The sequence below is a fragment of the Paramormyrops kingsleyae genome, chromosome 5 (genome assembly GCF_048594095.1).
Source record: "Paramormyrops kingsleyae isolate MSU_618 chromosome 5, PKINGS_0.4, whole genome shotgun sequence".
NCBI classification, from domain to species: Eukaryota; Metazoa; Chordata; class Actinopteri; order Osteoglossiformes; family Mormyridae; genus Paramormyrops; species Paramormyrops kingsleyae.
The window spans coordinates 18,207,849-18,231,921 of record NC_132801.1 but is presented as its reverse complement, the minus strand read 5'-3'; the positions used below and the strand labels follow the sequence as shown (position 1 = coordinate 18,231,921).

Below are 24,073 nucleotides of genomic sequence, written 5' to 3'. Positions count from 1 at the left end.
TGGCCTGTAAAAATGGGGAGGTGGGGGGGGATTCACAAAGAAACTGAGAAGAAAAACAGAGGTGAGGGACACGGCACGGCGGACGGCGTGGGGACGCACCTCCCTCTGAAAGCGGCGGGTCTGGCTGCGGCCCTGCCTCGAGGAACCGCGGACACCCTCCTCCACCTCCATCTTCTCTGCATTCTCCAGCTCCAGGGCCTCCAGCTTCTCTATCACATTTGAGCGACTAAAAAAAACAATAAAAAAGACCTACCAATTAATCACCAGTAAAAACTGACCTTGGACAGAAAAGACTATCAATTAAGGGCAAGTGACAAAGAGAGTATGCAGAATATACTCCTATACAACTAGGCTAATGTTACTGTATTAATGCAACGCAATTTGATTACATTTTGTAAACGCAGAAATCCCTATTAAATACGTCATTCATCATTATATTTATTTGCCTGGATGCTTGCGGTTAGGCATCACGTGAATCTCTGCGTTGGGAATGAGACAAACTTAGAGCCCTTCTTTGATGATCACTTTTCCCTCGTTTTTGCCGAAAAGAAGAATTTAGAACAGTGGGAGCCAGCTGGAAATATTAAGTGGCTCTTTTTGAATTTTGCCCTTATATGGGGAACTTGCGGCAGTGGCTGTCCTCCTTATAAGGCCAGCAAGACTGCAGAGCGAGGTATTTCTGTCACATGACGACTTGCTGCTCTACAAGCTGCTGGGGCACCGGACGGCTAAACGAACACAAATCAAGTCGTTACAAACAAAACCCACTTACAGTCACAGCTGAAGGAATTTGCCGTTTGGATGCATCGCAGGAAAGGGAGAAAGCCCCCCCCCCCGCCCCCCCTCACCCCCCAGACTGACTCGACCATGACGTCCCTTCATTATACCTTTCAGTTTATGCAGGAGATGGCAGCCAAAACACCAAGGAGAATTTTAGCAAACCTACCAAGACAATAATTACTATCGAGAAAATATCTTGCTGGAAAACAAACCACACTCACGTAACACATAAACCATTCACATTCTGTTGCCGTTAATTAAGTCATTAAGCCACCGTGTAACTTTCGGTAACCGGCTTCATTCGAGCTTCTTGTAGCTTATGGGGTTGGCATGCTGCACCCCGAGGCCTTCCAGCACCCTGGGGGCTCACCTCCTCTCGGGGCTGCGGAGCCGCGGTACGGCCTTCCTGTCAGGGCTGCGTTCCCGACCACGTTTCTCTGCCTTGCGGGCTTCTGCCTCTTGCCGGCGAGAGCGCGGCGCATCATAGGGGCCTGGCGCGCGCAGCCCACGGCCTGGTGATTCGGCCGGGTGGCTGTCGGCACTGGCCACGGTGCTGCCACTGGTGTCCGAGTCCAGCGAGCTCATGGAGCCGCTCATGTGGGAGCCGTTGGAGAGCAGGCCGGGGCCTGAGGGGAAGGGGTCGCTCGGGGCTGGAGACAGACACCGCGGCACACCCCCCAGCTCGCCGCTGTTCCGGCTGGACGAGCTTCCTGTCGGGGACAGGACGTCCAAGGGGGGTTGTGGAGGGGACGCGTGGAATACGAGTCCCGCTCGGTCCACTTCGTCGCCATTGACAGAGCCTTGGTCCGAGATCAGGTCCAAAGGCGTCACCTCAGCGCCTGTTGGGAGGAGAAACAGAGAATGAAGAGGTACAAAACGACTCTAACAACAAGGTCCGTATCCTAAATTCAGATCCGCATGAGTATAAAGACTCATCATCCATACAGATTCTGTGTCCATTTCCAAGAATCATGGACCAGCCCAAATGACCAGCATAGCTCTACGAGTCAGTGGCCTCCAGCACTGCTGAACCACAAACCTTCGGGGGCACAGATGAACTCCACCCAGGTAAACATATCCACGAACACACATTTGCAAACACTTTCCCGCTACAGTGCCACACGGCCCGTAACTCCTGGACGTAACTGGCGAGTACATAGAGAACTCGTGCTAATCGCAAATGATTAAACTGTCCAAGTATTCCACCGGTGCTGAAGCCAACCAACAGCAGACATCCAAAAGGCTATTTGAAGTAATAAGCGTTTGGGGGGGGGGGGGGAGCGTCGGCTTTACGCTGTACTACCAATTTTGGCAAAGTTGTCCTGAATATTGGCCTAGTTAAGCTTCTCTTAGCCCAGGGCCCATCACTGCCATCACACAGCAGAGCACTTCGACCCAAAACAGTGGCTTCCTGGCACCCGAGCAGGCATTCGATGCTCAAACTGGTCCCGTCATATACCATGAAGCGCTTCCATGGGACATATTTGCACTCTAAATGTCACGTTTAAAGGCCGATCCTGAAGGTGGAACAGACACCTGCCAAGCACGATTCCCCCAGACGAGGAACGACTGTTTTAGGCTGAGTGCTCCGCAGGCCATTTGCACGCTCGGGTTTTTTATAACCATCCATCCTGAACTGTGGAATCAGTGGAGCGGCTGGAACAAAGCGCTGTTTGTGTTTGAGGGAACACCCATTTCATAAAAAAAAAAGAAGGCGAGAGTTAAAATTCTCTTGTGTTATGGAAACAAACTGAATTTCAGAAACTGATCAGGCATAGGAACGCAGAGCTGCTTTTGGTACTAGTGACAGCTGCTTTTCAGAGAGCGGGGCAGCACTGGGCAGCGTTTATTATGCATGTTTACCAAGGCCAGCTGCTGACTCACATTTGGTTAAGAAAGCTCCACCTGAATTTCTACGGTACGGTGCAGAATCCCACGCGAAAAGGATGACTGTGCTAAGCTTAGGTGGATAACGGATGCTAAATTATAAACAATATATCCACCTTTTGAAAACCAAGTGCAAATCCCTCCTTCAATTAAGTGCAAACAAAACGAATAACCGTTCAGCCCTGTCCTCTTCCCAAGACACCTAAAGCCTGGTTGAGAATAAGATTAGCAAGCAAACAATAAAACTCAGCATGTGTTTATTATAATACAAACAATACAGACCTGAAAAAGAAGTGAGTGGATAACTGAACAGGAAATCCAGACATTCAAGCCTCTTGTTTTTCTATGTGTCTGAGACACTGCTCCCCCAAACATCATTCTAATGCCATGCTTAGCTCTTACTGCGCCACCTGCAGCAAACGCAGCAAGCTGCTACTTAACAGGAAGAGGAAGCCAGCCGGTCAGACTTGAAAGCACACGACAGCGGTGCCGCTTCCTCCATACCTGCGTGGGCCGACGGAGAGCCGAGGGGAGCGACCTCCGCCGGGGCCCAGACCGGACCCGCTTCCGCCTCCCTGCTGTGGAGCTCTTCCTGCCATATGATGGACCTGGAATCCGGAACCTTCTCGGCCTCTGGGATCCCCATACCCGTAACGGGCACCTTTGCAGGGCCGGGCTCCTGAAACGGAACGGCACGCAACATTTAATGGACTCGGCACGACTGAAACAGGACTAAATCTGAACCATATACCACCAGCTGTTGGCAGTCACTTTAAACTGGAGAAGTTCCAGAAAGTAATTAGAAAGAATGCTTAAGACTTTACTACGGCCCTATAGAATTTACATAATTACTGGGAAACGAGGAAATGGAAGTGATACTTTATTCATCCCCATGGGGAAAGTAGGTGATTTTCGTCTATCCCGTCTTGCTCTCCATGAGACATTGGGACACATATACAGATGAAATCGGAGCACAGGGGCAGCCAGTGTCCCAGTATTTGAGGGCCTTGCTCAGGGGGCCATTGACAGCACCAGTCTATTGGCCACAGGGTTTGAATTCGGCACCCTTCCCACTACGAGCATAGAGGCCTACCCCTCACATAGCAGCCCATAATAATTAGTACTACTAATAATTAAGGATAAAGTATCGCTGAAATGATGATGATGGGAATGGAATTAACCTGGGAAGTTGTGGGCTCCACTTTGCGTTTCTTCTTCTGGTTCTGCTTGTTTGTCCTTGGGTAGACCGCCAGCTGCTCACTCCACCTGGCGAGAGGACAGCGCACAGCAGAGTCTCCTGAACCAATGCGGAGGGGCCGGACGTACAAGCGTGCCTGAGTGGGAGCAGCCTGAAGACCCCCCCCCCACCCCCCCACCCCCGAGTCCCCCACAGCCGCTCCAGCTGTGCCGCTACATCTGAAAGCACTTCGAGCCCTAACAGCTGACAGATCGCATAGCTGGCAGAGAATCAGCGAGCGCTCAGTCGGAGCGGCGTAAACAGCGCCATGCTCAGATACGTGGGCTGCGGTGTCCCGTTACCAGGGATCTGGCCGTACCCGTTGATGATCTCCTTGTTCTCCCCCCGGATGAAGTACTCCTGCTCTGGTGTGATGATACACAAGGCGTTCTTCTGGCCTGTCTTGGCCTCGGCGTCAATCACGTCTATGCACTGGTTCATATTCACAGTTCCTTGGGGCAAGGTGCTTGGCTGAGGAGACAGAGAAGCTTGGGTGACCTGAGGGGCTGGGGGCAAGTGACCTGGAGACTGCTGGGGGGAGGAATACAAAGTCAAACGGCATTAAATAGGGGGCCACCAGAAGATGAGGGTGATGAACACAAGGGATGGTTAGAAGGCTTCTGTTGCATGAATGTGTCTCACAGAGAGCAAAGAAAAATGTAACACTGTTATATATGTCATCTTCTACATAACAGCAAAAAACAATGGAGAAAAATTATGTCACTGCAATTTCCCCATAAAAGAATCCCATTCAATATCAAACTGTTTGCTCTAAAAAGCAAAAGCACACAGATCACAGAATCACACCCTGAAGTGGCTGCAGCCTCCTTTCAGTCATCAATAACTCTCCTGGTTCCCATGATTAAATGCCAGACGAAAAGACAAGCGCAATTATGCTCCACACTGATACCAAAGTGCCATTTGAAGTCTCATCGCTCCAATTTCCGAAGCGCATTAAGGGGAAAGCAGTAGGTCTGACGCCTCTGTAACCAGCAGACCCCCGAGCTGATGAGACGCCGTCCCAGGTCGGCTCTTCGAGTGCCGCATTTGAACGGCATCGCTGAAACTCCGGCATTATGAAAGCGTGTCGCGAAAGCAGACTATTTAAAGCCAGCGGCCTAGCGGCCGAGGAAGAGAAACACGCACACGGCACAGGAAATGCTGGGGAGAAGGGGAACTTTGGGCAGGGGGCCGTGGTGCTGGAGAAGGGAGTGCGTCTCTCGGCTTTGTTTACCGTGGACAATAGGGCCGAGCCGGACTTGGCTGCTCGCCACTGGCTGCGCCCCACTGCCGTGACGGCGATGGACGGCCTCATGGAAGCTACCAGATACTCTTCAGCAGGCTCATTAAGGTCAGGAAACGCAGAGGTGCGCCCAGAATTGTGAGAAGGGAAACCTTTATTTACCCAGTTAAAAATAAACCCTTATTTAACGTGATTGCAGATTGGTCGTCATTGTAGGGCGCAAGTACATGTGTACTAGACAGAATGTTATACAGCTAAAACTATTAGCTGTCCCTTGTGTTAACTAGCACTGAAAACCAGAACTCCAATTGTTAAACTCAGCGAGCTGAATTGGACAGTTAATAAAATGTGCATGCAGCAAAGTGGCAAATGCTACATTTATATTGCAAATTGGCTAGGAATAAAGTTTTTGATGCAAATCTGCCAACTCAGATTTCAGCGCAATATTTTTCTTCATAAGAGAACCACTTTTCAGTATAAATTAGGTCACCGAAAAGGCAGGAAATGGAGAAATGCCAAGCGAATGATACCATGCTCAATTCCAAAATATCCTGAGAAATTATATTACATGCTCTTGGGATGTATGCAACTGAAAATTTTATTTATTAGTCTGAAGTCTGAAACTAGGTTTGTGAAGATTCTACTTACAGATTGAGCGAAGGAGAACTTTTGAACTGATATGGCACTGGAATCGAGAATTTATACCATTTCCTGTGCTTAACTGAGTGAGCCTCCATGACAAAGAACAAAAACGTTTATTTCAAAACAACAAAAGAGGGAAAATGCACACAACAAAAGTTAAGAGAGCTGCATATTTGTGATGCGTGTGTGAAGCGGTCTTTTAAAGCTCCAACAAACAAATCAGCCAGAGGGCATTTTAAGGTTTTTTCTTCCCAATAGACTCTTAATAGGCACATCCCTTCCAAAGTAAACATGAGATACAAAAATTCAATTTCAGTAGATTTCCCCTTTAAAATTCAGAAGATATAAAGCAAAAGCAATAAACTGCTCTGTAACTGTTTTAGTCTAACCCTACTGAAAGACAACTGCTTGGTTACCAAAATTGTGCCTGGCAACTGGGAAAATCCTTCGGTTTATGCCTTGCTGACCAAAAGGGAAGACAGAGGCAGAGAGCCAGACTCAAGCCGCTTTTGTAAGTCTGCGAGAGTGACAGATTAAACCAGCTGTGTGGCGCATCAGTGCATCGTACCGACTGAAGGGCAGGGAAACATTGAGAAACTAAGAAACATTTAAAAACGTAAATAAAAGCCACCAGCACATCATAATGAGTACACATCTCATCACACACTCCATTTTCATTAAGATGAATGTTCTATAAATGATGATTAATCACAGCACAGCAAACACATTCCCCACAAACTGAACGCAGCAGGTATATTATGAAGCCAGACACTCTACCCTTATCTCACACTCTCATATACTTCGCAGGAGCTTCTCCAGTACAGGGCTGATTCTTCTTCCACTGATATCGGGCAGCTGCTAGATGCAAAGCAGGTGCTCTTTCCTGATGCCTTTTATGGCGATCTTGCTGATGTCGCTTATTAAACTACGGGCACTGCCAAATACGGCAATTACTGTGTCATTAATAAACGGAAGAAATCCAGAAACTGGGACAGCTCACATGCCTGAAATGGCACGTTCAGGTTTAAAATATTAACGCAGAAAAGCATTTATGTGGGTGATCTCATTAACAAGTATCCAATTTCAAATAGCAGAAGGCACTTATAAAACATCTTAAGTTAAATAAAATGACCAGCCTTTCTGAACTAAGGCTTGTGCATTTGTCCTTCTGTCACACCCAGGGAGTTTGTAAACAAACCACAAGTGGAGATGACATCAAGTTCTTCAACTATCAAGTTATTGCCATTCTTACCATCCATATCATTGACTCAACAGCCATCAGCTGAATCATATCCCATATCTGTGAATTGCCAAGCCTTTTTATAATAAGCTATTTATACCAGAGATAATAGGAATACTCACACAGGCGTAGAGGCACTGCTTCCTAAATTAAAAAAGTATGCAAGCCTTAAAAAAAGACCTCATCACACATTAAGGTTGATGACTTGAGGATGGAACTGTGTTGTGTTGTAAACTGAGTCTGCAAAGTAGGTGTAATAGACAGCTGTGCTTCTAAATGACACATATAGGACTTCATTAGAAAGAAAAGACCTTTAACTTGTTAATTAAACTTGGTTTCTTTTCTATTAATCCACAAAGAAACTGAAACATGCCAAGTGAGGGCAGATCCTTCTACTACAAAGCCCCTTCATGATGAAACGGTCTAATTTTATCATGAATGAAACATCATATGTACATCTTTAGATGCGGTAAAGACAAATCCTGTTCCTGCAGTTCCTTTTGCTGTATGCATCATTAGAGATCTGCATTTACAGAGCATATTGCTGACATGAGCTACAGATGCCTCACACTGGTTCTTTTTCCTTACTGGCTTCCACAAGTCAGACTAAACACTTCTGCTTTCTGTTATGGGTTAATTTTAGTATTCAGATCTGCCGTTTCTGCTTCCATTCAAACGCACCTTTCCTACAGTGACAAATTGTTTTTCCAACATTGGGGAATGGGAGAAGCTCCAATCATTCCCTGTGGCCAAAGAGTTCACCTGTAACCCACCTTGTAATGTATAAGCCTACCTCTCTCTTCCGCAGATCACCCAGCACATTCAAACACTATGTCTATAGTCACTGCAAATCATTAACGCATTTTACATAAAAAGCACAACACTTCAATATTAACTGGGAACATAACAAAGGAACACTGCCCTGAGCAAAATTACTTACTGTAGAGTACATTCTGTACCTCCTGTGTTTGCTTATATACAATCACAACACGTTAATTAGAAAATTTGCAAATATTTTTCTATGAACAACTAAAAAAAATCTAGAATTCAAATTCAACAGTTTAAGAGATTTTAGATGCTCAGGGTCAAGCCTGAAGAGACACTTTTCATATGTGACGATATGTGGAACTGTCACGTACAATCAAACCCTCCAGACAGGTCAGGGTTAACAGACCGAAGATCAGGTGACTCTTAAAAAGTGTTCTGATCTCAGTGTTACCCCTCAGGGACCATTGGCTATTGCATAATTAGGAGCTTCAACTGACAGGTTTGAGATGCACCTTTATGACATATTCTGTGTACCTGTCATGAAGTTAAGTTCAAGTAAATTTACAAAAAAAAAAAGGGAAAACAACTGCCAACCTAACAATTTCATTTGCAGCTGCTCCTTGGGTTCATAATAAGCATATTAACGCTGCATTTGTTGAACAAATTTTACCTTCTAGCACAGTAACTGAACACAGCGGCCTTCAGATTTCCCTGATTATGAACACGCACATTTAACACTTAACAGAAGCTATCATTGAACAGTGGAAGACAATCCAGGGTCCACAGGCAAAATGAGGTGCTGATCTCACATACAAAAAATGTAAACAATGTAAAAACGTAAAAGTCTAAACCTCCCAATTTTATTAATTCACAGTTCTTTGATTTTTATATCATATTGACTTTATCATAGCATCAGGATTATTAGTACATCATTGACAGTTTATATAATATTTAACATTTATTTAAATAACCAATTGTCAGGTAGGACCATCAATTTCCATGACAGCTCTGAAAACAGAAATAAGCCACAAATTATGGATGGCCCGATCCACATTTTTTCAGGTCCTGTCGATACCGATTCCAATACAAGAGCTCTTTTTACTTTATTATAATAAATGTGTAAATATAAAGTATAAATACTAATATAACCACCTAGTTTGTACATCTTGTTTAAAGCGTTTGAGGCATTTGCAGTTCAATTTGAATATCTTCCAAGCAAGTACATGTAAATGCCGAATCCTTAAATATCCCACAATTTTTCTCCCATTGGAAACAGCATCACTAATACTTCATTGTGATAGCAGCCCCTCGTGTATCACAAGCTGTAGTGAGTGCGCAAAACAGCCCAAGCTAGCGACTTACCTGTGTTTTACAAAGATTGCAAATTTATGTGCTACTAGTTGTTGTTAAAAATGTAAAATACTCCCAGACTGACACTTTATCTGATGTTCTTACTCCCTCCTACATTCCCCGTACTGCAGAGCGTAAGCGCATGACGTCACAGCAGGCGGAAGTCACTGCGCTCACACCCACCGAGTGGCAAATAGACTGAGTGGCAGTATTAGCATTCAGCTTGAATGCCGCAAAAAAACACATCTAAAATGGGAAAGAGCTGTCATGCAATTGATGGTACAAAATGGATTTAACAAGAAATAGGAGCTATCTTTTTAGACTGCTGAAAACTAAAGTATGTAAGTATCGGACGTGGATCGTCACATATGGCTGATACCTGATATGTCTAATAGGTCTCGATCGGCACCGATACGGATCTGAATATTGGATCAGTGCATCTCTACCACAAATAACCATAATTCTCTCACAAACAGCTGTCTGTCAAGGTCTTGTTACCAGGACACCAGTGAGGGATTTAGATTTGCAGTATTTAAACTATCAAAAATGTGGACTGAACAGCAACAACCTGAATCCCGCCCTGTAATCAGAACCACACACCCATGGCACACCCAAGAACCACATAACGGACACACAGAATATATTTTTATATATGTATATGTTTCTGACTCACCCCCCACCCCCCCCCCCCCAGTGTGCCTTGACACATGTGGCTTACAATCGAAACGGCCCTGACAGTCAGTGACAGTCGGCATTTCCGACCCAGTTGCACTCGGCCTTTCAGAAGAATCTCTATTAGCCATAAAGCGATACGGTCAACACCTGGTGGTGAGTGTCGTACGCGGCAGACCTGTTAGCAGGCCGGGATCTGTGGTGCGTCGGCACGATGGATGGGGAGCGGATGCAGCGGCTCTCTCAACGCACAAACTGCGGCTGCCCTGCCAACTACGTTCCCTTACATTTTATATAATCCCGTTCGGCTCACAGAAACGTATCCGACGGCAGACAGCCTGTGGAATGTAAATCTCCGGCATTTTTCGCATCGCCATGTGGTTTTCTGGGGGGGCTGATGTTCTCAGAGCATAAAGAGCAGCCACTAGGAGCCTTCTGCTGTTCACCAAATATGGACATATCGCAGGAATGCTGAGCTAAGTCCAGACTCTGACTCCACGTCCAGGGCATCTGTCTGATGGCTAAAATACCCCCCTTTCCATCTTTCCCGCCTCCGAGCGGCACCTCACGACTGGTCCGTCTTCTGTTTTTAGAAGAATATACTAATATATCAGCTTATTTAATCTGCTGCCAGTGACGTTCAGCAAAACTAACCGGCATAGGGCAGTGATGTGAGCCTTAAGGAGTAACTGAGGCTAACATCACTTTTTTAGGGCTAAGCAAAGACAAAGCTGTGGGCAGACTGGAAGGCCCCGCTAGGGCATTTTGCACTCGTCACCCAAGCTGTCACACTCATATCTAGGAGCATTGCTGCTCTGTGTTACTTAGTCACAGTGATACAACATGTAAATGGAAACTTAATACAACATAACAATCGTGAGCTGGACTCCCAAACCCTGTCATGTCAGCTTACTTGTACAGCTTTAACCCAACAGGAGACACAAATTTCTTCCTCTTGCTTGGTAAATAATGGCTCACGCATGTCTGGGTGCCATGCATCAAGGCCAGTTACAACCCTGATCCAGCCGGGCACAGCATACCAGCTTGTCGAAATGCCTCCTCAATCGCGGATTGGGAAGAAACCAGCTCAAAAGCTGCAGTCTCTGCTGGGGTGGATTCGGCCTCTCCCTGGGCTAGTTACAGAAACGCAGCTCTGTTAGATGAGCTACGGCGTTCACGAGCACCATACTGCTTACCATTTCCAAAAACTTGTGGAAACCAGCAGCAGTTGAAAAGGAAAAACCCCACAACTATATATCCTCTAAATGGAATAACTGGCCAGGAAAGGCGCAGAGCAGATGTCATTCTCACGGAGACGGAGGCTTATTAAAACAATTCCACAACAGAGATGTAACACGGGCATGCATAAAAACATTCGCTACAAACCTGCTGTTAATCACCCATGTTAAAAGCAGTGTTTAAACAGGGGTGGGCGATCTTATCCACAATGGGCTGGTGTGTACGCAGGTTTTTGGGATATCCTTCAGGTCAGCTGTTGAAACCCAGGTGTGAGGACTCTTCAGCAAATCAATCCTCTAATTAGGGAGCTGCAGCGAAAACCCACATACACATTGGCCCTTTCTGGGTAAGATTGCCCACCGCAGGTTTATAAGATGCAAATTGTATTATTTATTTTCCCTTTATGTGGAAACTGGCTAAAAGCTACCGAAAATTGCATACAACTTCATAAGGGCCTTTGTTTAGGTTACCAGAACAGGGAGGACAGGGCTGAGCAGGCTGTAAATTCCCAAAAGGAAGCAAATGCACATCATCCCTATGAGCACAATCTTGAACAAATAAAAAACCGCTTCTGTTGAAACTCTTCACTGGCAACTAAGCTACATAAATTATGCTTCAAGAAGTCACAAAAGACAATAAATAATATCAGTTTATACATGGCAAGTTCCCCGCCCATCACGGCCAGGCATCCAAATTCTGAGATGCTTTTTCTCAGTCAGACGTGCACGAGTTCTTATTTCAGGGTACACAAAGGAACCAATTCACTGACCTAATTTCCATGCTTTCTTTCTTGGAACAGATGGATAAAAGACCTTAAAGACAATGCAGCTGTCAGTATTTGTGCACCCGTTTCAATGAAAGGAAAAGTACTAAGCTAACTGAAGGCCCACGTATCACAGGGCTGCTTATCTGAACGGAAGCCCACAGCAGCCTGCTGACGTGCGGATGGGACGGGGAGGGTGTCGCCGGAGGCCCGGTACATTCTGACGTCAGGGCCTTAGCCTCTTGGCCCTCGTGACGGACCCAGCGCAGGTGCTGCCATGCATTCACACGCAGACCGGTTAATCTTAAGCGGATCAAGCCCCTAATTCTGCCCCGTCTCACAATCCCGTGCGGAGGTCAGAGAGAACCTTCCTGGGCTATGAGCCTCACACTTAAGATTCTCACCTTTTACTTTCTTGGCTGCTCATTTACAAGTTAAACATGCAGGTGTGGCTGTTTGATAAGAAGCCGACAGGTACTCGCTCTTCTGGAAAGATTCCGTTGTAAAAGGTTACCATAGCCACTGATACAGCAGGCAACTAACCTTTCTTCTTCCTTTAGAATTATCGACAAATCGTTTTATCTTTGGGAGGACAGCGCTAAGGTCAGGCAGCCCTATAAATGAAGTTACTTCCTAGAAAAGCCACGTTTTCCAATAAGGATTTCAGCTGTTAAGAACACAAGCATAGCGGAAACATTTTTCCAGAATACGAGCCGCCAAATCTAAATGTAATGTTTACATACGGACTAACTTCCTGCGTCATTATTCTGCAATTAATTACTGCTCCTTTGAACTGACAAAGATCACAAATATAAAGTAAGAAACACAAAGGCCTAGACCAAAGGCCTAGACCACTCTGAAACATGGAAATGAGGGGAAGAAAACCTAGAGCAATTTCAGCTTAGAAGGGGCTGCGGCAACATGAGAAAATGGGAAAGTACAAGTCGGAGTGGCACTGGGAATGAGCTACTTACCGATTCGTCCAAAGCGAACCGCAAACAGCCGTGCTCGTAGAGGACGAAGAACCTCCGCTGCCATTTCTGCAACGAGTCAACGATGCGTTTGTCACCGGCCTCAAATAAACAGTTCACTGCGCGTCTAATGCCTAGAGGCAGGTGAAACTCGCAAAAGTGATGCGATGACGTCTCACCTACAGACAGGCTCAGTGCCACAGAACAGGACAACAGGTAATGCAAGTAAAGGCCCACATGACTTAGTAACTAACTTTGCCACAAGTATAATCTGTTACAGCGATAAATCCCCAGGAAAATGGAAATTATGTATACAACAAACCAGAATTATCTACAATATCACACTTAGTAGCTACATAATCTGTGCTGCCTAATGTCGTCATTCTTGTAAAGGGTCACAATGCAATTTCATATCCTGATGAAGGACTACAGATGTTAATTTGACTCTGGAATAAACAAACACTAAATTATGCTGGTTAAATAAGTAAATTATGAGCAACTGAACTGACTTTGTGAGATGCTTCCTAATTTTATAACATTTTTCATTGTAAGCATGTAAATAAAAAATGAAAATAGCCAAAATAGTAGAAAATGAAAATGGCCAAAATGCAGCCATTCACTCACCCTGGATCTCTGCATCGGGTTATCAAAGTCTGTCCCCTCTGGGGCCAAACAGAGCCAGCCTCCATAAATCGGTTTGGCCTGCAAAAAAGGAATTTAGACAATCATTACAAGCAACAGGAGGGGAGCTGTGGGGGGTGGAAGGAAATGAGCCATGCTTACGGTCCAGATGTGGAAGGGGCGGGGCTATTACATTAACCAACAACAAACAGTCGAGACTTCCCAGCACCATCAAATCATGATTAATGCTCTGCTTTGTAAAGAGAAAATGTCATGTGACCACAGGTCAGCCTTGTCTGAAAAAGCAACTTAAAACATTCACAAAAGCAGACGATTGGTTAATCATTCTTGGCATTATGAAAAATACTGAGCAACCCAAAGGACAAAAGAGCAATCATTTCCACTGTAAATAAACCCTACAATTTATTTGAGTCTTTCAAGCACGTTCCCAGAGTATCAGCGTCAGCGGGCAGTCCAGCAAATGACGGTCTCTCAGGCTAAACAGGAACATTAGCATGCGGCTAGGGAAGTCACACCCCCCAAACAATCAGCCCTTCCTGAAGACTCCTTTCAGAAAGACTGTCAAAAGATGATTTGTGTCAAAGGCAAGAATTACACTGTATTGTTTCCAAGCTTCTATGGGTTAACCATAAAATTCAGCTCATTCTTGTTTAAACTTGCACATGATAAACTAGTCTGTATTTTGCCCTTTGGGGCATTTCTTATTTTGAGAATAAAATAAATCTGCAATCATAAAGTCCAGTAACTCTACTGTAATGAGGATCTTGAAATGCAGTGCTTGCATACAAGAGATGCTTAGATCACTCCACCTTTTTTAGTTTTAGTCATAGTCCCTGGCAAAAGCATTTATTAGATACTCCCTAAACTTGTGCACTTAATCCAATGTCACATACCTGAATGAATGCATTATGTGCCAGAGAGTTACACCAGCAGAAAAAGCCATAGATAAATGCGCAACAGCATGATTGTCTTCTAATTATAGTGCAGAAATGAAAGAGGTGAAGCTGTGGCTGAAGTACAGAAGTGGAGGGAGGACATTGGCACGCCCCTTCGCTCTTCCTCCACACATTGTAGGCTGACTTCCTCTCTGGAGCTTCACCCATAACCCCCACTGGCCGCCCCCTAAGAGTGAGTCTTAGCTTCCAGTTTCCTCCCAGGCTAGGGTCTCCGATTGCAAGCCGGTCCCAGAAGGCCCCTGATCCCAGCGTCCGGCCCTGCCGCTGGATGCACTTTGTGAACCAGGCCGATGTGGGAACCCCCACCCACCCGCCCCCAGATGGAATTAAAGAGCCCGGAGCGGGCCCTGGGAAAACCGCGCTTCCTTTCACAACCCCTCCTACCCCCCCCAAACTTCTATCACCCCCCCCCCCCACTCCGACTCCCACAGAACAGCCTGACTAACTCTCAAGAGGCAGAGCTACAGCCCTGTGGTACAGACTTTATATTAATGGAGGAAGGGATTGTTTACAGTCGTACATGAAGCACACTGAAGAGACTTGGTGAGCTACAACAATGCGGCCGCTGTACTGGCTGTGGCCCCGGACGGCCAAGAGTGAGAAGCATCACCTCCGACCACCATCTCAGCGAGCTGCACGCACGCAAAGTTTATTGATGAATATCGGTCACATAACCCATCATCTGTTAAGTGTTGCAAAATTATATGAAGGGGAAAAGCCAAATACTGGCTCCTGTAATTGCCCTTGGGTCCTGATTAAACAGAACCGTGGGGCAGTCGTCTTTCTACCGCCTGATGACAAACAAGAGCATGGATTCTTTATGTACGCTGCTGAACAGTTGCAGAATGCGACACAAAACGCTCACTTTAATTACTTAAAGGCAAACCACATTGCGGTCCAGGCCTAACCGAAGCTTTAGGTCTTTCATTTCGCTGCACGTTTTCCCGTTAAAACGACCCGCTGCTTTCTGCCAGACTGCATTTTGTCTTTTAAAAGCAATCATGAAGAATGGAAACACACAACAATTTTTTTTTCCACTACACAAAATTTGTTTATATGTGATTTCTTTCAACCGAGCAATTTCACTCGTTTTGTTGGTTTTTGTATTGTGTTTGCCGTAAGTGCCATGCCAGTCTTAGAAAGTCCTGACACAACAATCTATATCAGAAGAACATAGTGTGAGCAGCAACTCAGATTATAAAAATAAATAAAAAAATACCTTTTCCACCTTGCAAGTTAATATTTAGCAAGTTCAATGAACCGTGTGTAAAGCTTGCTTTACTGGTCTTAATTGAATCAAGTATGGCAAAATTAAAGCAGTAGTATTTAATAAATGTGTAAAACACACAGGAACGAACAGTGGATCAGATTTTATACCAAGGATCCAAATAAATATGGTGTTCTCATTTGGCTCCATTTTACTGCATTCAGAAAGGCTGTCCTGACAGTTCTTTGACCATCAAATGACCCCAGAGTCAACTCTTACTTGGAAACAAACCAGTTTGTTTTTGCTAAAACTTAAAGGCAACATTTATCTAAAATGTGCTTCTTTTTAAGGTGAAATGCTGATGACAGGGGTATCCAAAGACCTTTCCAAAAAATCGCGAGCCTTATCACTGGAGATGCGAAAGGCAGCTTACAAATGCTCTTTGTCAGCCTGTGTGAGTCATTCCCAGAGGGACCTGGAAGTACAGATTCCCTGCCAGCTGCGTGGGCCTGCGCACAAAGACCGCGGAGGCCACCATAGCACTCGCTTTCAAAAAGGCAGAGACTCTTCAGCTATCCAGATGAAGGAAATGAACCCTGCCCAGGGAGTTCAGGGGATGAGGCTAAGTGTCTCGCCTCATCTTCCAAGAGCATTACCATGGTTCTGCAGACCCTCAAAGCTTTTTAGGGATAACCCAAGATCCGCAAGCACTGTCAAGATTGTGCAAAATTATGTATGAAGCGACTAGTATGTGCTGACAAGACCCACAATCCCACAATCTGACACCTCCAGGTGTGTATCTATGCCTGCGGTTGGTTTGATGCATCAAAGAGGCCAGACCGCTCTACTTGGGTGTCTGAAACCCCTAACGTGCAAACGAAAACTTCTTTCATTTGTCAAAACAGGAAGTATGTGTGTACAAGTAAAAAGGGAGCAAATAGCAACAGGTCTAGTTCAGGTGTGCAAATCTCTGGTACGCATTTATTAATCTGGATGTAATGCTCTTTAACATATGGAGTCTGACACTAATCATGATTTTTCCAGTACTTAAAAATGCAATTTATTTCACAATCTAGATGATTACTACTAACTGGAAGTGTTTAAGGTATTTTGTAACCTGTTGGTGACGTTAAGAAAACAAAAGCTGCAAACATATAGCCAAATCTAGTACAGAATTCAAAACAATAGAAGGAAAATGTGGGAATCCTAGTAACGTATACAATTTACATTCTACAGCCAGAAGCCTCTCACCAGCATCTTAAGACCCCATAAGGAGGGAAACTGGAGGAGGACAAGGTAAGAGAAGATGAAGAGGCAAGGTGTTTGGGGGGTGATCAGGAAGGACTGTTTGCTTTGGCTAAGTGTTCCAAAGAACAAAAAAGCAATGTGAAAATCGTTCCTTGATGGAACATTCTCCTTATGTGACTACAGGCAACCCATCCCATTAGAGATGAGAGGCTGTTTCACTGCTACCATCCAAGAAAGGCACCCACAGCCTAAGCTGGAGACTTTAACCAAGCCCTGAGCAGCTCTACAAGCGTGATGCAGTTCCACGCCCCCAGCCTCCACTTACATCACCTCCACCTTCAGTTAACACACCACAATCCCAAGAAATATTTGTGAGGGAAATCAAATGTCCAACACTTCACTGGCATCATAAGCTGTGACTTCCTACTGCACACAGACAACTGCAGAAGCATGAGCAAAAAGGTGGGAATATGAAATGGTATTAATGTCAGTTGCTTCAAGGTAACTGCTCCAATTTTACAAATACTGAAGTCTGCAAAGAAGAAAAGCCAATCTGATATTTAAGTTCTCTATGATCTGCTTTTCACATTCGACAGCTGATGCTGAATAATGTGGGATGAAAGAACCATCAATTTAAACTTAAATCTTGTGAGGATTTTCAGTCAGCTAAGTGCCTTCTGCTCGCTCAGATTTAGAAGTACTATTACATACAGTAAAAGCTCTCATATCTGATAGTCAAAAAAATTGGCAAAAATCTAAAACATAAGGATAAAAATTAAATATTCATAATAAGTAATGACACCTCTATTAAACATTTACAAACTTAAAATAACAAAGAACAACATTAAGCAATACATGTCAGTTCCGGCACATTCCTACAGTGTGGCACGCTTTACAAGTCGGATTACAGTAGTGTCACTGCAACATGTTAAAATAACAGTACAATAATCATTAGCGTGTGCATAAAAGAGTAACAAACCTGTTATAATCCGGTGTTTTTCAAGAGTAACATTCAACTACCTGAAAAATTCAGCTATCTGGCAGCGCCTCAGTCCTGACTTGTCATACGAGAACTTTTACAGTATAATCATACCGTTTTCATATTTAACAATTAGCCTGACACTAATAGAAACCTCCACTCCTTTGACAATTTTTATTTTATAGCTATTTTGACGATTAGCTATTTAAAACTGATGTACATTACCCATGCAGACAGTCATGAAGTCCTAATCTTAGCTTGAAACACTGACTATGAAGCTAGTGTTTCATACACTCCTTGTTTAAAGAGGGCTATGACCTGTCCTCCCAGGCCAGACACACAAATGCACCAAACACATCCCCTTTTCATGGAAGTGGAATAAACTGTAGTGCCATCATTGAAATTCTGTTGCAGGAAGCCGATGAACACAACTATTCATTTGTAGGAATGACGCAGACTGATTTTCTCCATGAAATCATCTTAAAATCAGCAAATGACAGGTAGTTATCAGCAAGCCCCTAGATTAATGCATAACTGACAAATACTAACTGATTACATAGTAAAGCTGAACAGTATCACAGCACATCAATTTCACAGCTCACAGTAACATCATCATTCTATAAAGACGTTCTCAAGTCAGGTAGACTTGACCTAACCCAGGTGTACCCCATACTGTGGAAAGCAGTTACATATTTAAAACCCGTTTTACCACCTTCTGGAATGTAAAACCAGAGAGGGTTTTCTTACAATCAAGATATAGATTAGGAATACCTTAAGAAAGCATCATTCAGTCTATTATTACCTACGCTATTATCAAATGCATTCCTATGCTGACAAACATACACAAAAAAACATGACAAACTCTGAAAAAAGGAAATCAAAATGTATAACATGGAAAAAATAATCTAAATTTTGAGACCTAAATGGGAAGTTGTCACAGCAATTGATGACCAAATTAAACTAGATAAAGTAGATATAATTCACAAACAAAGAAATAAAGTCCTGTAATGACACTCCCTAGACTGGAAATTGAAAGATATGGTTTCTAGACTAAAGCTAAACACAAAATGAGTAATTGTTTTTCCTGGATTTTATTTAAGTAGCTGGAACTTTTGCATGACATGTTTTAAGGCTTTCAACCATCAGAACACATAATCAACCACAGAGCATCGAAGTCTGTCAGTGTGCCATATGTTTCACTCAGTTCTGTGCTACCTCATTATTACCAGGGTCGTTAAGGTTACCGGTGTTCCTGAATCTAGTTAATGTCTTAACTCACTAAAGTAACATAAATGCACATTACAAACTTTAAAAAGGTTAAGCCTTGTAAACCACTTCAATTCCACGCTGTGGCCAATGGCTTACGTTTTCACTTCATAGCACAATTAAAGAACAACTTTGCAGAAAATTCTTGCACTATAAGATAGATGGCTAGAATAGGCTGTAAACCAGATTTTTCCGAAAACAGTACGGTGTGCAGAGTACTGGTACATCTTAAAACTTCAAACTGGCCACTGTTCTCTGCAGGCAAACGGTGAAGTCACTGATTTGCTCAACTCATACAACAACAAAGGAAATACTGATATTGAAATACTGACACAATCAGACCTGACCATTAAGTTTTATAAAACACAGTGCCAATTATTCCATACATTACAACAAAAGCAGTGTAATGTCAGTGCTTTTTTAAATAAACATGCATCTATTAGTATCACAGGATCAGGGCATTAGGCAAGTCAGTAGATGATTGTACTGTTGAGCTTCATAAGGGTTAACTAATGTTAATCACACGCAGGCCTCTGTACACGCGTTCAGAAGGCTGCTGACGTCGCCACGACGCTCTAAAGCAGGGCTGGCTCCTTCTTCAGGGATCCTTCATTCAACCATCTGGATTAAGCGAATGGGATCAATTAGAAGGAACTGCAGCAGGGTACAAGCGGTCTGAAAGGTTTCCTCTTTAGATCATAAAAAGCCAGTGTCACACTGGTCTGATCACAGCAGCTGCTTATATGCCAAGACCTACACCAGGTGGGACAGAACCTTGGTTCATCATCCATAAGAAACACTGCAGAAGAACAAGAGCTTTTATCAGTCAATTAATGCTGCCCCATCATACACTATGGGATTGAGAAAAAAAGTTAAAATTCACAGTCAAAACTTTGTATTGGGTACTGGCACAACTTTAAAAGCACCGACATCCCAGGAGCCAAACGAAATTCACTTTTTACACTGTGATACAGCACAAAACAAAACTCTTAAGTAAGGGATACCTACAATAATATTAATACACCTTTGTAATGTTCAAGTAAACAGAAAAGAAAATGGAAATTCACATTGCCGGTTTAATTATTCAGAGAATGAACAAATGGTGTGGTGACAAAAACAATATTTGTTTCAGGTATAACGGCAGGCCAGCAGCTTTAGGTTTCTGGTACTAGAAAATTATGGTGAGGTACGGCCTTGTTTTACCTGAATATTTTAGTATCATGTATACAAAGTCTTCCTAGGATTTGGTGTGCTTACTGATTTTGTACTCATGCCGACCCCCCCCTTTGCGTGTTTTACATACACCACACTAACAAAAGCTGTAAACATTGCCCCTCATTATCAGTTGTTCCAAAAATGAAATAAACATTTCGAAACATACCTGTCTCAGCTTTAGCAAGCAGATAAACGATTACATGTTTCAAGTTCACCGAGTTCACCCAGCTTACAGCAAGCATTACTAAATGTTTAGTCTATAAAGTTTTGTTTAAAATGTTTTTCGTTATTGGAGAATTTCAGGATCTTTGCACAGGACAGGACTGAATTGTAACCATCCTGATAAGTGAACTGGTATTTAAAACTGGGTAACATACCCCCCTTTTTTCTTACTAGCCCCTGTCCAATCAACAGTTGTCATAAAAAACTGCCCTAGCGCTGAATTTTATGCGTCAATGTTTCAATATAACATGTTACATAACATGTCTTAATGATCATTTATATTTTCTGCAGTAAAGGGAGGATGTACAAAGACAGAATTTCATTATAGAGCGAAACTGCTTGTTTTCTGTGCATACGACAACTCTATATAACTCTATAACTATAATACACCAGTGACAGGACAAATAAGGAAAGCGGGAAAGTTATTGTAAATGACCTTTCTTTGTGCAAACGGGATTTTCCAATGTGTGTCCTGGAACCCATAACTAAGTACATATTTATATAGGCACAAACGGTAATATGAACTTCATTATAATTGTGCTTCTTTAGAAGCATTCTCTAAAAGCGGATTTTATGAAGCACGCAATGAACTAAATGTAATACCTTCATGAATGTTTCAATTTTCCTCAAATTTATTTTGAACTGCAAATCTGAACCATTAATTTCCTTGCAGTCTAGAGTTTACCACCTCTTACTGTAATGTGAAACATAAAAAGGCAGGCTATGAACTCATACTGTAAACAGATAAACCACAGGAATACATGACGTTTTCTAGTAAACGCATTTGATACCATTCAAGAGTAATAAAATTACGACTCCACCGTCTGCATTTCATTCCAACAGATATGGGGGAAAAAATAAATAGATAATAGATATCTTCAACAAAAGTGTGTAGAGCTCTATAAACGTTTAGCAGTGTTTAAAGAAAGAGAGATTGCGTCAATGTGGTGGGTTTTTTAAAGCCAACCAGCAAGACGAAATGCATGATATAAACGTAAGGCGGGTACAGTACGCTGGCAGCAGCGGGACGTAATGCAGCCGTGCAGGACAGCCGCATTGGGGGGGAAGTTAGGCTCACCTACAGGCATGAGACGATCAAAACAGTACAACAAAACACACAAAGTCACCCAAGGTTGCTCACTAAAACACAACAGATATTGTAACATGATACGCAATATTTTTCATATCCGAAAACAGACTCCCTGAAAACGACCGTCGGACAGCTGCATCTGAGAGCACGACATGCTGAATGAAACCCTGAAATTGCTGAATGAACCGATCCAAACTTCAAGATGTGCGCTGTGTCGCACCTGGTACTGGCGTTTTTACACGACTTTCTTTATAAATGCATGCAATAACACACACAGCTGTCCTCGTTATACGATCTAACGCGAGAAACCCTCGTAACGAAGCCAAATTATGGACCACCGATCACTCGATTAATATTTAACAAGGGATCAACCAAAAAAAACACGACAAAAACAAAAAGCGTGGCGTCAGCGAGGTGCCCAGATGCGGACTTACTGTACCTGGTTGAGGTCTTGGTCGGTCAGGAGGTGCAGCTCCCGGGGCTTGAAGCAGTTCTGGCATTTGCTCTTATTGAAAATGTTCGCCTGAAACTTCCTACAGGGATTCTCCTTCGCCGTAGACATTTTCCCTCTTCCGATCCGACCGAGGTCACTTAGGACTGAAACAACCGCAAATTACACTCGCAGGGGACAGCCTCGTTAGACCTTCGCCGCTCTATCTGTGTAATACTTTATCCACTTTGGAGCAGGGCCTTTACCATCCAGTGCATGATCCAAACAACATCTTTTGACTATTTATGCAGGTAAAACACCCAGTCTTCAGCGTCTCCTATCTCCTGGCAGTATCTCCCCGCAGTTTCCTCTCTTGTACTGGCCGGTTATGGAGAACAAGCTAATCGCAGCCCTTGCCCTAGTCCATGGCCTGCGTTCAAAGCCACTCGCTCGCTAGCTGCCCGGCTAGCTGTCCTCTCCGTAACTGTCCTGCTACAAAATCAACACGCCGATCCCTACTTCTTTTCTTTCTTTCTTTTTTAAATTCGTACCCAGAGTTAACCCCTCTGCTCCGACGTCCCCCGCAAACAGGACGGTCCCATCTGTGTATAGCCACGAAAAGAGCCGGGAGATGTAAACAACCCCAGGTATAGTTTAGCTGCTTTTAACTTTTAAGCTCGCCACTATTCGAGCCAGCTAATAGAAAAATCCCCACCCCCGAACCCCCTAGCTAGTCGTTTAAAATGAGCCCTTTTCGCTGGTTCCAGTTCGCTCCTGCATTACAAGCAGCGTCAGTCCCGCGGGCTAACCGTCCGTCCCCCGCGGGAACATGCCCCAGAAACGGGAGAGTGGCGTCGCGCGTCCTGCCGAATAATTCAGTCAAAAGCGTGTTTTCTGTCGGTTTGTTTCAGTTACTAAGTTCCAGCGTCCGTCTCCTTTTTCTTTTCTGTGTGTGTGTGCGTGCGTGTGTGTGTGTTCAGACCAGACCTTTCCCAATGGGAGGAAGGAGGGAGGGAGGTCGCTTACAGATTTGCTGCTGGAATTTCATGGTATCTCGCGAGACTGCACCAGCTCGCCATCTTAGTGTCTCGAGGCGGGAGGGGGGGGGGGGTCACAGCTATTTCATAATAGGGCTGGAGTTAATTATGGGGCCATGTGACTCCCACGTCCCGGATCCCTTTCAGTGGCGCTGGAACAAAACAATCTCACACGGACGAGAGACAAGAGCTGCTCTGTGGGTCATCTGGAACCACTGGAAGGACAAGAAAAACTACAAATGGATCTACTGAATACCGTTTTATTAAAAGCACCCTTAATAATAGTCTACTAAAAAAAACACTACTGCCGAGTTCCCTTAAATTATTTGGAGCTTTAATCTTTGAAGAAAGAGTTATATTTTAAAAAACTGTGTGTTTGTTTCCTGTATAGATTCTGAGATAGAAATTGGTTTGTTTTTTAAGCTTGGCAGTTTAGAATTGATTAATTAATATAGCGGATTAAAAGATATAACAAGTATTTATAATAGGCATGGTTATCTCCCATTATATGATAGCTGGCAGGTTTTAGGTTTTAGACTGAAATTTGTTTGTTCAGAGTATGTCTTGTAACTATGGTACGGTATCATGACACAAATATGTAACAATGTAATTAAATCTGTGTAATGTAACAATGTAATTCTCCTTGGATCCACATGCTTTTATCAAGTCATTTGAGCACATATTGTGGAAGTGAGAAAATAAAGAAAATATTCGATAACACCTCAGCAGTGATACCTCACATCTCCATGGTCTTTGTCCAATCTCTGTTCCGTGTGTGAGGAGTTTGCATGTTCTCCTTATGTTGCATCTGTTTCCTCTACGTGCTCCAGTTCCCTCCAGCATTCCAGTGACATGCAGTTAGGTTAACTAGCATCTTTGAATTGCCCATAGGTTGACAGTGCAGGTGTTTGCGTATGTACCATACAGATAAGTGGTTGAAGGATGCATGGAACTTGAAATGAAAGCTCTACTTATTCTTATGTCCACAG

At 43.8% G+C, this 24,073-nt stretch overlaps 1 protein-coding gene across 4 annotated transcripts in view; it reads right to left on the bottom strand.

The window, feature by feature from the left end:
* Positions 1-23,108, bottom strand: part of mprip (myosin phosphatase Rho interacting protein) — a 50,893-nt gene extending 27,785 nt beyond the window's left edge. The window contains exons 1-8 of one of the 4 annotated variants that reach the window (XM_072712299.1): positions 22,057-23,108; positions 13,417-13,494; positions 12,796-12,861; positions 4,224-4,375; positions 3,849-3,933; positions 3,172-3,346; positions 1,151-1,619; positions 100-226 (exon numbers count right to left, since the gene is read on the bottom strand). In XM_072712299.1, the coding sequence (XP_072568400.1) occupies positions 100-226; positions 1,151-1,619; positions 3,172-3,346; positions 3,849-3,933; positions 4,224-4,375; positions 12,796-12,861; positions 13,417-13,494; positions 22,057-22,179 (1,275 nt within the window). In that variant the 5' untranslated portion in view covers positions 22,180-23,108. Of the gene's footprint in view, positions 1-99; positions 227-1,150; positions 1,620-3,171; positions 3,347-3,848; positions 3,934-4,223; positions 4,376-6,566; positions 6,679-12,795; positions 12,862-13,416; positions 13,495-22,056 lie in introns of those variants that run through there. The other 3 variants (XM_072712298.1, XM_072712300.1, XM_023831234.2) reach the window with 3 other exon arrangements.
* Positions 23,109-24,073: the final 965 nt, after the last annotated feature.